This window comes from Zalophus californianus, chromosome 5 (assembly GCF_009762305.2).
Source record: "Zalophus californianus isolate mZalCal1 chromosome 5, mZalCal1.pri.v2, whole genome shotgun sequence".
Lineage (NCBI taxonomy): Eukaryota > Metazoa > Chordata > Mammalia > Carnivora > Otariidae > Zalophus > Zalophus californianus.
Genome location: NC_045599.1, coordinates 127,664,199 through 127,678,278, shown reverse-complemented (window position 1 = coordinate 127,678,278; position 14,080 = coordinate 127,664,199). Strand labels below are relative to the sequence as shown.

Here is a 14,080-nt window from a genome sequence, read left to right as displayed (position 1 = left end):
TTATATAAAGAGCAGTGGATAAGTTGTCTGAGGAAATGAACAAAGTCAAAATGAGTTGGAGAGATCACAGCACAAAGCACCAATGGAAAAGGACCAGAAGACCCAGGGACAAAGCAAGACTTGGGATTATTGCAAACCTTTATTCCTGGCAGTGTGATTAGCTCTGTCACTGCCTGAACCGGAGCAGAAGGACTGAGAGGGAGCCCCCTGGGTGCAGCTCTGCTCTCCTGGAGATGGGATCACCCATCCAGGTGTGCTGAGTCTGGGGAATCATTTCATGAAACACTGGGCTATTAAGTAGAAGGATGGAGGCAGGGGAAACACTGTTAAATAAGATTTTGATTTGAGCTTTAGAATTTGGATTTGAGATTTTGTATTTGGACACATAAAGCACAAAGAGAAAGCAGCTCTGAGTAATTCTGGAGCTTTTCTAAAGGAGTTATCTGTTCTAGCCTGCTGGGAAGGGCTGGGACTAGAAGTGCCAAGGGCGTGAAATTTAAGATGGCGCTCACTCTCAGGGGTTGTATAAATGGGTCCTCCTAGCAAGGAAATCCCCATCCAATGGCAAGTGTTGTACTGAATTCCAGACTGGTGGAGTTCCAATGTTTGCCTTAGTTTTACTGCCTCTGGGCTTGTACTATTTGACTCACTCCCTGAAGGAAAAAACTATCCAGAGACTTTCACTGGTCTTGTTTATATGGTGAGTTAAGAGGAATTTTGCTTAATAAAATAACAGCCAATATATCATTTGCACACTCTTTCCCAGATCTTGTTGTGCTTCACAGTAGTGATCTCTCATTTTAACAATCACAACCCCCCTATGGTGTTAGTTCTTTTATTATCACCATTTCATAGATAAGGCATAGAAAAATGAAGTTTCCTGAGATCTCATAGTGTGAGTGGCAGAGTTAAACCTGGTGCTTTAGCTTAGAGCCCACTCTACTAACCCCTAACCTAACCTACAGGCACAGAATTTTCTTTAACAAAAGCTCTCTGAAGTATCCACTCTTTAGGCTATTAGGCAATGCATTTATTTACAGATCATATCTGAGGTGCAAACTTGGTAGAATTCCAGTGGAACTCCATTTTAATATTCTCTCACAGGGCTTAAATACAGAGAATCACCAGCCTCTAGAGACACTGATTTCTACAGAGAGTGTATGTAAAATTTTAGCTCATGAAAGTCCAATATTTCCGTGAGAAAGTTACTGAAGCTGTGACTCAGTTTCTTCATCTGAAAAACAGGGATAATAATACCTACCTGGCAATGCAATTGGTGAGGGTTAAGAGATCGTATGTTGAGCACTCTGCATGGGGTCTGGTATAAAGATAAGTGCTTGACAAATGGCAGTTATGATTGTTGTTTTCACCTCTTTACCATGAACTCTAGATGAATTCTAAAGGTCTTGGGGTCGCCCCACCATGCTATGCTTCTATCATTCCAATCTTCTCCCACAGCAGCCAAAAGACACAAATTTTGTAATGCTGGCTCAGTTCTCCTTCCCACACAGACAAACCTTTCCTGAAATAGCCTCTTCTCCTTCAGATTATTCTGTTAACACCACTTCTAATCAGTTCTACACTAAATCCAGACTTTGTGTTACTATTTCCTAAACAATTTCTGTCTTGTCAGTTTAGCATAAAAAATTCTAGATCCCCACTAGGTCAGCAGGTGGTTCCATGACTTTCCTTTACTGCCACTCTGGACCTGGTTCAAAGATGTTCTGCTCATACGGTAACTACTGAGGTCCTCACAGCTCTCTGCTTTCAAGACTATGGATTTTACAAGCTCCTCTCAGCCAAGCTGCAATGTCCTCAAGGACACTTAGGTCCTCTGTGCATTGACCGGCCACTGTTGGCCAGCTCAGCATGTGAAGGAGGAGCTGTAAGACACGCTTGTTGAGGACTCAACCACACAGCAGAAGTGAGAATAAGCACAGTCCGGGGGATTCTGCTTCACACAGGTTGAACATCAGATCCCCAGGGATTCCAGTCTAGGCCCCAACCCCTACATCTTACCCAAGGCCTCCTCGGTCTCTAATCTGAGCAGTAGGCTTGTCAGAGAATGATATTAAAACCTCTAATGAGGTATCTGGCACAGGGTGGTTGTTTAGATGTGGCAAGTTATTACCATTAACCTTTCCCAATGAATACTAGCAGGCCGTTACCCCTAGAAAAGGCTCTTAACACATGTTTACTAATTAACAGACATGACCGAGGTCAACACTGTTAGGGAGAAAATTTGGGACCAAGTGGCAAAGAGATCATCTCGATCCAGAGAGAGAATCAACTCAGTCATAAAACTGAACCTTGACCTTAGTGACAGAAGTCAAGGGTGTTCACTGCAGCAATTAAAGGTTTATCCAGAGAGAAAAGGACAGATCTTGCACTTACATAATGTTGTTTAGTTTATTCACAGACTCAGTATGCAGTCACTACAAGGAATGAAGTAAACTGTAAAGTTATGACATTCTGCTAATGAATAAAGAAAGTTGCAAGATGGGCGAGGTATGATTTCATTTGTGTGCCAACTAAAACCTGCTGTTAACAATGGTTGCCTCTAAGGAATAAGTTACGCATGGTGCGATAATAATTTATTTTTATTTCATTCTATTATGTACACTTGCATGTGTTTTAAAGAAACATACATTCCTTTTAAAAATAATGTCTTAGCCATCAGACAATTGTGTGACAATTATCACACGGTTTCACCTATTTGTGGAGCAGAAGGAATAGCAGGGAGGACATTAGGAGAAGGAAGGGAACATGAAGGGGGGGAATCGGAGGGAGAGATGAACCATGAGAGACTGTGGACTCCGGGAAACAGACTGAGCGTTTCAGAGGGGAGGGGGGTGGGGAGATGGGTTAGCCCGGTGATGGATATTAAGGAAGGCCACGTTCTGCATGGAGCACTGGGTGTTATACGCAAACAATGAATCATGGATCACTACCAGAAACTAATGATGTAAAGTATGGTGACTAACATAACATAATAAAAAAAAATAATGTCTTGGCTATCCAACAAGAACACTGGAAAGGTCTCCTTTCTCCTATGTAATAACACATCTCCACGAAGAGAGGCCCTCAATTTAGGACTTCTTTTCATTTTGCTTATGTAACACATGACTAATGCATCCTTCAAGGGTCAGACAGGTTAGTTCAAGTCTACTTCATGTAAGAAACACAAATTTCTACCGAATCTAAGCACAGTGGTCCATGGAGTCTTAGGAATAATCTAATAAAGAATCTCCTCTGGGCTTTGTCTTCCATGGTGCTTTGGGTATGTCATTAGGTTGGCCTAGGACACGGGCCTCTGCAGAAGGAGACAGGAGTAGCAATAGATGCTCTTAGCTCTCCATGGTCATCATGAGTATCAGAGAGTCTGTCCCAACCTCATGGATTTCAGAACATCCACAGAGTTGAGTATTTTCACTGTCTCAGATTTATTCATCTGCCCTGACACACCCTTTGGATCATAAGATTTTTTTTTCTCTGCCTCTCAAGAGCATTCAAATCCATTTATAATTCAGCTAAGGGAAGAGCCTCAGACTCATTTACTGGTGAACTCTCAGCCTCACACTGATTAATCCTCTCCAAGGAAGCTTAGATAACTGAATGAACTTACTGAATCAAAGGTGGCATTTTCATTTCTGGTGAAACAGGATGGCTCAAGATTTTCAGATAATGATTTTAAAAAGTGGTCATTAGAAGCCAAAGATAAAACTTGGTAAGAAGGGAAAAAGTACTTCTTAGGTAAAGGAAAACTTTTGATGCATTTCACATTTTGTAAATAGATTGTTATTAGAGTTTCACCATTTAAAAAAATCCAGTTTTTACATTCCATTTTCAGGCAGGTCTCCACGGGTATGAGCCCCAAAGCAGTTGGCCAGGGCATCACACTTGGTTGAATGCTCTGTGTCACTGTCTTAAAGCTCTTAATTTTTTTTTTTTTTTTAAAGAGAGTGAGTGGGGGTGGGGAGCAGAGGGAGAGGGAGAGAGAGAGAATCCCAAGCAGGCTCCATGCCCAGCACAGAGCCTGACATGCAGCTGATCTCACAACACTGAGATCATGGCCTGAGCCAAAATCAAGAGCCGGACACCTAACCCACTGAGCCACCCAGGCACCTCTTGAAGCTCTTAATTTTGTACTTGAACTTGTGTCTTATACGTGAAATCTGATGGGACAATGAAGTGTGTGCATGAGCAGAAGACAGGGGTGATATGCACATCTGCTGTTCCTTGCCAGATTTTAAGAAATACTAAACCTTAAGCAAAAGGCATAACTTAAGATGTTTTATTGTTGTAACAAGTAATATTTAACTTAAGAAAGAAACTCAGTTTAATGACTAGGCTCAGATCAGCTTGAAGGAAAAAAACATATGAAAACTTCCTTACCAAAAACTCAACCAAAAATCAAGTAATTGCTAAGATCTGTAACTTTTGGCTGGTCTAAACTGATATATTCTTTTACTTTCTGATATGGCAATATTATAATCCCCAAATATATCAAAATATACATTAGCCAAACAGAAGAAGGCATTAAAATTAATATATTCTACAATAACCGTGGAGCTATAAAGACAAGAACAGAGCTAATTCTTTCAAACAAGTTAAACCTATTTCACTGATGTTTTAGGTGAGGCTAAATGTAGTAGTATTTTCTGTTTGCTATATATTTTTATGTTCTGTCTTTTGATTAATATGTTTAAGAACTGTGATTCTACCTTTGGAATTACAACTTAAATTATTTAAGAACAATTTTGTCGTAATGCTTAAATGTTTAGAAACATTTGGTTTTCAAGGATTCAAGACAGATCAGTTTAACAAAGCCAGCATTTGTCATAATGCAAACAGCATTTGGGGCTCTTCTCCCCCCACCAGAGTTCCTTGGCCATGAGATCATCTGTTCTTAAAATAGGAACGTCATCTTAGGTAAAATTCAAAATGTGATGCATGGTTGTTAAGGACACAGGCTTAGCCCAGTGTCTGTTTTACTGGTTAACATTTAGGCTACAGTCAGGCCTGGGCTAATTCCTCCTGGCTCTAGTCAGTAGTCTGAGTTTGGGCAAGTCACTTAAATTCTCTACAGCTATCAGCATATCTGGATAAATTGTATGAAAACCCTACATTTCCCCATACGATTTTCTTGTAGAGACAAAAATCAGGAAAACATGGTTATATAACAGGCTGAGTGGAGGGCCTGGCACAGAGCAAATACTGACCTAAGTCGAATATAAGCTCTTCCCACTATCAGCTAGGAATTAGTTTCACTGGGGCGCCTGGGTGGCTCAGTCGTTAAGCATCTGCCTTCAGATCAGGTCATGATCCCAGGGTCCCGGGATCGAGCCCCGGCTCCCTGCTCAACGGGAAGCCTGCTTCCCCCTCTCCTACTCCCCCTGCTTGTGTTCCCTGTCTCACTGTATCTCTCCCTGTCAAATAAATAAAATCTTAAAAAAAAAAAAGGAATTAGTTTCACTGCAAGTAGCAGAAAATGTTGCTTCCTTGTCCGTAATAGCCAGGACTTTATTTTCCCCCACATGATAGGAAATTCAGAGATAGGAGTTCACCTCCTTCCAGTCTTCCTGCTCAGCCGCTCGGCATGGAGTGTCCACTTTCTGGCTGCAGTGTGACCCCCCACCCCCGGGCAGCAGGAGGGGGAAGGGTGAATGGCAGAAAGGCGAGGGAGTGAAGGACAGCTCGGTTGGTACCATTAAAAACCTTTCCAGAGGCACCTTGGTGGCTCAGTCAGTTAAGCATCCAACTCTTGATTTTGGCTCAGATCATGATCTCAGGGTCTGAGATGGAACCCCGCGTCGGGCTCTGCATGTGCACTGGGCGTGGAGCCTGCTTAAGATTCTCTCTCTCCCTCTGTGCCCCCCCCTCTAAAAAAAACAAAACAAAAACAAAAAACCCTCCCAGAAGCCTTACCCAGTTGGGCCTCCATCTTTATCTCTTTGGTCAGAATTGGGTCTCCCAGGAAGATGAGTTCGTGAGTCTTTCCATTTCTTTCTTTTATTGTAGAGGACAGTGAGGGCAAAGAGGGTTGGGACTGGCTTTGGGGTGTCTGCAAACATCACCTATTATTATTCCATCATTTTCTCTCTTCTAGCCCCAGATTCCCAATCTGTCAAATGAGTGGCTTCTGGCTAGATCTCCCAGGTTGCTCCCCACACTTACATTCTCTTTAAAGGCTGTTTCTATCAAAACCCCAAGTATTATTGTAATAAACTCTGTGCACACCACCCAGGCCCCCGGGTGTGGGCCTTAGCCCTCCAGCTCGTGGGAGCACTGCCTGCACCAGCCCCCAGTTGTTACCCTGGCATAAGAGCTTCCTTTCCCAAGGACACTCACTCCGTCCCTAGGCAGACACACCCCATGACCGGTCGAGCCAGGGCATAAGGCCTGGCTCTCCCACCCTCAACCTGGCAACTCTGAAACTCTGTGCCAGTTGCAGAGCTCCCCCTGGGGTGGGGTACAGCCTCTGCTGAGCGTGCACTGCAGCTCAGCCTCCCCCCTGCACACTCCCTCTGCCTTCCCTCTCCTCTTCTTCCACAGCTGCTGGACTTCCTGCCTGCTAGTGCCGGTCTCCGAGTCTGTTTCCTAGGGAACCCTAACTGCAACAATTCCTGAAAGATGTTCCTGAAGGATCCTATTCCAGGAGGAGCAGAGGTGGTCTGACTTCATGTCAGACCCCCACCTTTGCTGGAAACCTCACTGGCGTCAAGCATTACTAGGGCTTAAATATCTGGAAGCAACAACTAAAAAATTAGCCTAAATGAATTTGGGCTAAATTGGGTGTTCTGAAAAAGATGAAATTCTAAAAAGAGAGATTCCAGGAAAGCGATGACATTGAGACCAGGCCCTGGTCATTTCCTAATAAAAGATGCAGGATATAAACACATTTCTATTAACACAGGCTAATAAAGTCCCTGAGAACCTACATAAATTAGTTTCAATCTATATTTATATCAATCTCTCTATCATCAGCTTTTTTAAAATTTTATTTTATTATGTTATGTTAATCACCATACATTACATCATTAGTTTTTGGTGTAGTGTTCCATGATTCATTGTTTGCGTATAACACCCAGTGCTCCATGCAGAACGTGCCCTCTTTAATACCCATCACCGGGCTAACCCATCTCCCCACCCTCCACCCCTCTAGAACCCTCAGTTTGTTTCTCAGAGTCCATAGTCTCTCATGGTTCATCTCCCCCTCCAATTCCCCCCTCTTCATTTTTCCCTTCCTGCTATCTTTTTTTTCTAACTTATAATGTATTATTTGTTTCAGAAGTACAGATCTGTGATTCAACAGTCTTGCACAATTCACAGCGCTCACCATAGCATATGCCCTCCCTAGTGTCTATCACCCAGCCACCCCATCCCTCCCACCCCCCACCACTCCAGCAACCTCAGTTTGTTTCCTGAGATTAAGAATTCCTCTTATCAGTGAGGTCATATGATACATGTCTTTCTCTGATTGACTTATTTCGCTCAGCATAATACCCTCTAGTTCCATCCACGTCGTTGCAAATGGCAAGATTTCGTTTTTTAGCTTTTTAGTCAGACTTATGCTTCAATTCCAGCTCTATTATGTAAAATCCTGTCACCTTGAATAAGTTATTGTCTCCTCTGAGACTAAGCTTCTTTACCTCCAAGGATGGGAAGGGGGTAAGTGAGAAAATATAGAGTCACATGCTTATATAAATACTGGCTCAGAAAATGCAGTTGATCATGGCAGCTCTTCACACTGGTACCTACATGGAAGTGATCAAGGGGAGTTTGGATAATTTTTTTTGTCGGGAGTGCTGGAAAAGAAAATGTCTATCTTGGAAAGGAAGTTGATCTAGATTAGCAGTTTTTAAATCTTTTAAGCAGAATAATTATTTTTCTTTTTTCAAACAAGATCTTGCAAATAAAGCAAGGATTTAAAGTCAGGATTTTATTAAGCAAAATTTTGTAAGTTCAAGGATATAATGGCTAAAAATAAGTCAGTGGGATCTAAAGAAATTATTAAGATGAATAGGAAATTTTGAAATCAAGTTATGGATGGCAGTTACAGACTTGATGGCAGCATTTAATTTTTTTCTGTGAGTTTTTTGGTTGCACAGTATTGAAAAATCTTGACTCATACAGGCAAACAGTTTCAAATAAAAACAGTTTAGAGCAACTCAGCCTGCAATCTCAGGATATTTCTCAATTAAATTGTGTTGATGGGAGACTTTTATTCCAAGGTCTGCAGAAAGCCAAATTAATTTGACTGTGTAAGTCAGTGCATTGGTGGTCTTTGGTATGTTAAAATTTGAAATATAATGTTTTTGAGTGTAAGCATTGTTCTTTATTGCACTTTTATTTTTATTTATTATGTTCAATTAGCCAACATATAGTGCATCATTAGTTTCTGATGTAGTGTTCAATGATTCATTAGTTGCATATAACACCCAGTGTTCATCACATCACATGCACTTTTAAAGACTAGTTTAAAAATTTTTTTGAAAAATGAAATTAGAATCAAGCATTTTTGGAAGCCCTGGGATTCCATGGAATACTACAAGATTTGATGGAGATTCTATGCTTATTCCAAATGCTTAAATCTATGATTCTTCTTCTGTCATTGGCTAGTTAGCACATCTGCCAAAGGTCACTCACCAAGACACTTTTCGCTGTCCACTGAGTGGGTTGAAAACCCTGCTGTACGTTTGCTTTATCCTCTGGTGACTTCTAATGATAAGGCTGGGAGGGTAAAGTGCTCCATGCCTGGCACAGAATTAATGCTCCATTCACAGTTGTTAACATGAACGACCTACTTCTCACCACCAGGGGTGCCCAACAACCAAGCAAACAACAACTCCGCAGGTTAGAGTTTAATGAGGGAAATAAATCAGTGTGTTGGTCAAGGTAGTAGCTATCTGGATTAGCAGCTAAGTCACTATGCTTCAGTAATGGCTCTGGAGCCTGCAAGAAAGCCACGAGGATGGAGGAGGGAGGCTTACAGCCCAGGTGGATGGTGAGTTCAGCAGATGACACTCAGCTGAATTCCCTCCTCTAGTTTACACAGCCTCAATACCAGTGACAGATGCAAAACATCCCTCCAAAGTGAGTGAAGTTTATGTCCACTTTTATGACTCATTTCTTTGGTACCTATTGCTCTCTTATGCAATATGTAGGCATACAACAAACTCTTTGTAAATAAATGAAAACCCAAGTCAAATCAGATCTTCTTATTCTAGGTTCGGCTACTGGAGCTGGCAGAGTTCAGATCAAATCCCCACCCTGCATCCGACAGGAGGCGGACCCCAAACTAAGCCCCTGTCACAACCCTGGGGCAGCTATGCTGTCTTAGTTCTGGAAGGTTGCTCATTCGGGGTCTATAGTACTACTGTCCCAAATAATTCCAACAAAATAGAGAATGTCCAAAATATAAATATAGATAGTACTGACCAGATGTACCTTTCATCATTAGTTGTGTGTGTGTGTCTGTGTGTGTGCGTGTGCGCGTGTGTCCACATGAGTATATACATGTGTTCTGCTGCATTCAAATGCCTGGGTCAGGAAGCCGAACTGCCCCAATAACCAAATGACTCACTCCCCTAGAGCATGAATGATGCTCAGCAGTGTGGGAGCAAGGAGCAAACATTGCCCATGACAACGAAAAGCCATCAGGGTATTTCAGAGATCCAAAATGGCAAAGCACTATTGAGTCTTATTGAGTTTTTCTTTCAAAAACAATTGACTGTATCATTTTTTTAAACAGTCCAAATATGTAATTTTCATTCACACAATTCCTCTTGTGTTCTATCACACTGAAACTTCAGAAACTTAAAGAAAATCATGAAAATTTTGCTTATTCTTTACTCCCTTGACTCAAATTTCCTTAGCTCAGGAAAATCTTTTCTCTTTCATTTTCTACTTGAATAATAACACATTGCACAGATATTTTTGGATGCTAATCTGTACCTAATGGTTAATGACTCTTCTTCAGTTTCAGGAGAGAGGGTGTAACTGGCACTTACACAGGGGAAACATTGTCAAAGCTGCTGTTCCATTCATTCTCCAGCTCGGTTGTGTCCCCATCCCCAGATGTGCCTCCTTTAGATGCTTGGTTTTACTTTTTACACTTCTTATACTGTCCTGTACATACAAAATATTGATTTCTGGCCCAGTGCTGGCTCTCATTTATTTCTGATGAAGACATGCCTACCATCCTGTTTTTCTTGTGCTTTTCCTCCTGTCAACTGGAATGACTGATTCTATTTTGAACGCCTTCCCTGTTCCTTCTTCCAGTAGAAAGACCTCTCATGCTTAACAATCATCAACACTTCCTTAGCAGTCTTCTGTGAAGTGACTCCAAACCTAGAATGACCTTCTCTGAATCTCCGCCAAAATTACAGTCAGTTCACACATTCATCAAGGAGCACTTTGATCAGCAATCCAGTACTGAATTCCTGCTTGCCCCACTGACCTCTCTGCTGCACCTCCGCTGTTCTGAAGTGAGCCGCCATGTTTGATAAATGTCTCTTTCATTTCCCACAGAACTGAGCACCGAGTTTGATAAGTGTCTCTTTTATTTCCCACAGAACCCTTCAACGTGTACTGATCAACCTAACCAGGCCAGCGTTTCCACTTCTTAAATCTAAAACTCCTCCTGGTGCGATTCACTCTCTGTGGAGCTTGGCAGGGCATCCCAGACACCCTGACGTAGCAATCTGCTCTCTCGTCATGGCTGTGGCCCGACCTCTGGAATAGACTGTCATAGCTCCTTACCTGGATTAAAAACTGGAAACCAGTGGTAGAATTCGTTCTTGTAGGGAACGGTGTCAAACTCACTGCACTGCATCTGCCGGAAGGTGGGCGTGTCCGGGCGGCAGGGGTGGACGTTGCACAAACGATAGCGCTTCCTTTCCCCGGTGCAGTACTTCCCGCCAAACTTGGGTCTACGCAGGAAACAGACAAGCTGTTCGTTTCGTTTCCTTAAAGGCTACCATTATTCCTTCAACATTCCTTGCCATCTGGTCATGCCTGTTCTTTGCCAAACCATGCCCTGCTCCACCCTCAAAACTCACCTTTTACCTAAATTCTTCCAATTTTATACATTTTTTGGCTGTTGCTGTTGCCCACGACCATTCAGTCCCAGGTCTATAGTGGCCTAATTTGAAACAGTGTGTGTATCTTTTCTGCTTGTATATCCTCCCGGCCTCTCAAACTCAAAATATACGCCGAGAAGGGATACATCATTTTCCCTCCGAAATCTGCTCCTTCTCTAATTCCTGTTTAGCAAGGTAAAAGTGGTCAGATTGCAGAAGCCTCCATCCTTTGCCTTCCTTTCACCCCACTGTCCATCAGCTGCCCAGTCATCAGTCATGTCTTTGCATTTGTTTCCTCCTCCTCATTCCCACAATCACCAAACTAGTCTAATCCTTCTCTCTCCTCCTGTCTCCCCTCTGCCCATCTTTGCCCTCATTCAATCTACTGTATGCACAACTGGCTAATTTTTATGATTACCTTAATTACTTTAGTTTCTTGTTTAAAAACCTTTCGTGGCACCCAATGACCACAGAACTGAGTCCAGCCTCTTCAGCTTAACATTCAAGGCCCTCATGATCCTGACTTAATTCATCCTAACAACCACTTCCTACCAATGCTTTCAGGACCTAGAATAATGCTATATCTCCTTTATGAACTCTTCCTGGATTTCTGCCAGGAATAAGCTCTTTCTCCCTTTCAATGACACCTGATTGTACCTACTGGATGCACTTCCTGTACTTATCACTCCAAAACACAGTTCACTGATGATCCAATCCAAGCTCTATGTCATCTATGGTCTCTAAGTCATACTTGGAGTACAGAAGGCTCTTAATAAACATTCAATCAATAAATAAGTTCATCTTATTTTAGAATAATCCTTCTCAACCTTTTATTTCCTTTACAATACACACCAAGGGCAATAACAACCTTCCCATCAGGATCAATTATTCACTCAAAAAGGGAGGAGGAAATATAGCAGAACTGCTATCACAGAAGAGGAAGAACTCCCTGTCCTTCAAGAAAGCTCCAAGCAATCTATGTATGTCTTCTTGTCTCCACCTCGCTGCATCTGAAATCAGGAATTGTGCCTCCTTTTGCAATGCAGCATAATGGGCTCAAATAGCTTAGGGTTTGAATTCTGCTTTACTTTGTATTATTAGTTAGATGATTTTGAACAAGTTATCTTATTTCTCTGGGCCACAATTTTTTGTATTTGTGAAATGAGCATAATAGTTCTTATCTCACAAGATGGGAGGACTGAACGAGACAATGCATAAAAATTTAGTAGAGTAGCTAACACAGGGTAAGAGCTCAGTAAATGACAGCATTGTTGGATTATTATAAATAATAATCAACAAGTATTTATACAATGTACTCAACATCATTTCCAGGGAGGACAGAGTCCAAAAAAAGGTCAACCCATGCCCTGTGTCTCCTAAAAGCTTATAATCTTGAGGAGAAAAAAAAAATCATCTATATAATAAATAAGAGAAAATTTAAGAGCAATTATGTATCCCTGACTGTAAGTACAATGTGAGTTTGAAGAAGGAAGAGAATAGTGGAAGACAGGCTGATTGGAAAGAACTCATGGAACTGTCCTGGAGAATGGACTTAAAGGATGGATGGAAGTGGCTTCTCAGTGCAAAGGCAGAAAGCATGCAAGTGAGCAGCCTAAATGAAATAATATTCAAAGGCACGGGAAAGTAGGACATCTTCCCAAAGTGCCCAGCTGACAGTGAGAGAGCCAAGATTTAAACCCTTATCTGCCTTAATCCATAGCCTGAGCCCTCATCCACTGTTATATTGCCTGACCATGCAATCTAGGGGGACAGAGACCTCAAATCTTGGCAGTCGGGTTCATTTCTGGTTGCAGTTGTACTTCTCACGAGGTTCTGCTGTACTTTGCTCTCCTTGAACACCTATGAGATTTTTCTATATTTCCCTCCCTCCCTTTCTCAATGTGGCTTGAATAGGCTTCTGTTCCTTGAACATAAAAGAGCTTTGACAGGGGCGCCTGGGTGGCTCAGTCGTTAAGCGTCTGCCTTCGGCTCAGGTCATGATCCCAGGGTCCTGGGTTCGAGCCCCGCATCGGGCTCCCTGCCCAGCAGGAAGCCTGCTTCTCCCTCTCTCACTCTCCGAGCTTGTGTTCCCTCTTTCGCTGTGTCTCTCTCTGTCAAATAAATAAAATCTTTAAAAAAAATAAAAAAGAGCTTTGACCAAGGCAGTTCACCTTCACTGACTCCATGTAAAAGGTAGTAAGAATTGTCCATGATATGTGAGGTTAGATCGGTTTTCTATTCATGATGATAGAGTGACACTCTATGACTCAGCACCTCTCCAGTTCATTTCCATCCAACAAACATCACTGAAAGCCTTTTACAAGCCCTGCTGGCTTCTCACTAGACACCTGACCAACATCAAGGGTAGAGTCTCAATGTCAGCTGATCATGCACTGACCTGAATCTATAACCTGAAGCACACAACTGAATCTGAGGCTGTTTTTCCATTGTCATTGTTTTCAACAAACTTAGGCAAACCAGCTACTGAGATCAGACATGGTCACTCACCTGAGAAGACTCTATGACAAACTGTGGTCTCTAAGATGGGTGTTAGAACCATTTTTCTCATGAAGCCAAGTTAGAGATTCATCCTACAGTTCCTCAACAAAGATGTCCCTTTCTGACCACCACAGATTACTGACCATCCTCCTGAGAGGCTGCAGACAGTGGTGGCTGAATACAAAGCACTAACAATAGGTCCCAGAGCAAATCGCCTACATTTCCTGATCTCTAAAATGGAAATCATATTTCTTATCCCATTGAAATAACCCATAAAATGAAGATTTTCTGCAAAAATAAGAAATCCCTGGTTTCTAATTTTTGAAGCCACAGAAATCTTGTATTTAAACAAAAGCAACTTTTATCAAAGAGTAAGATTTAAAAACAATTTCATCCAAATTCCTCAAAGGTACAATTATATGTGTGGTAAACGAGAAAAGATATAATAACTACTATAATACCTACCATTTATCGACAATTTAATGTAGTAGGTATTG

At 41.9% G+C, this 14,080-nt stretch overlaps 1 protein-coding gene across 6 annotated transcripts in view; it reads right to left on the bottom strand.

Annotated features, from left to right (window-relative positions):
* Positions 1-14,080, bottom strand: part of ADAMTS12 (ADAM metallopeptidase with thrombospondin type 1 motif 12) — a 298,365-nt gene that overhangs the window by 76,363 nt on the left and 207,922 nt on the right. For all 6 annotated transcript variants that reach the window (XM_027605495.2, XM_027605491.2, XM_027605493.2 and 3 more), the window contains one exon: positions 10,765-10,934. In XM_027605495.2, coding sequence (XP_027461296.2) covers positions 10,765-10,934 — 170 coding nt within the window. The remainder of the gene's footprint in view (positions 1-10,764; positions 10,935-14,080) is intronic.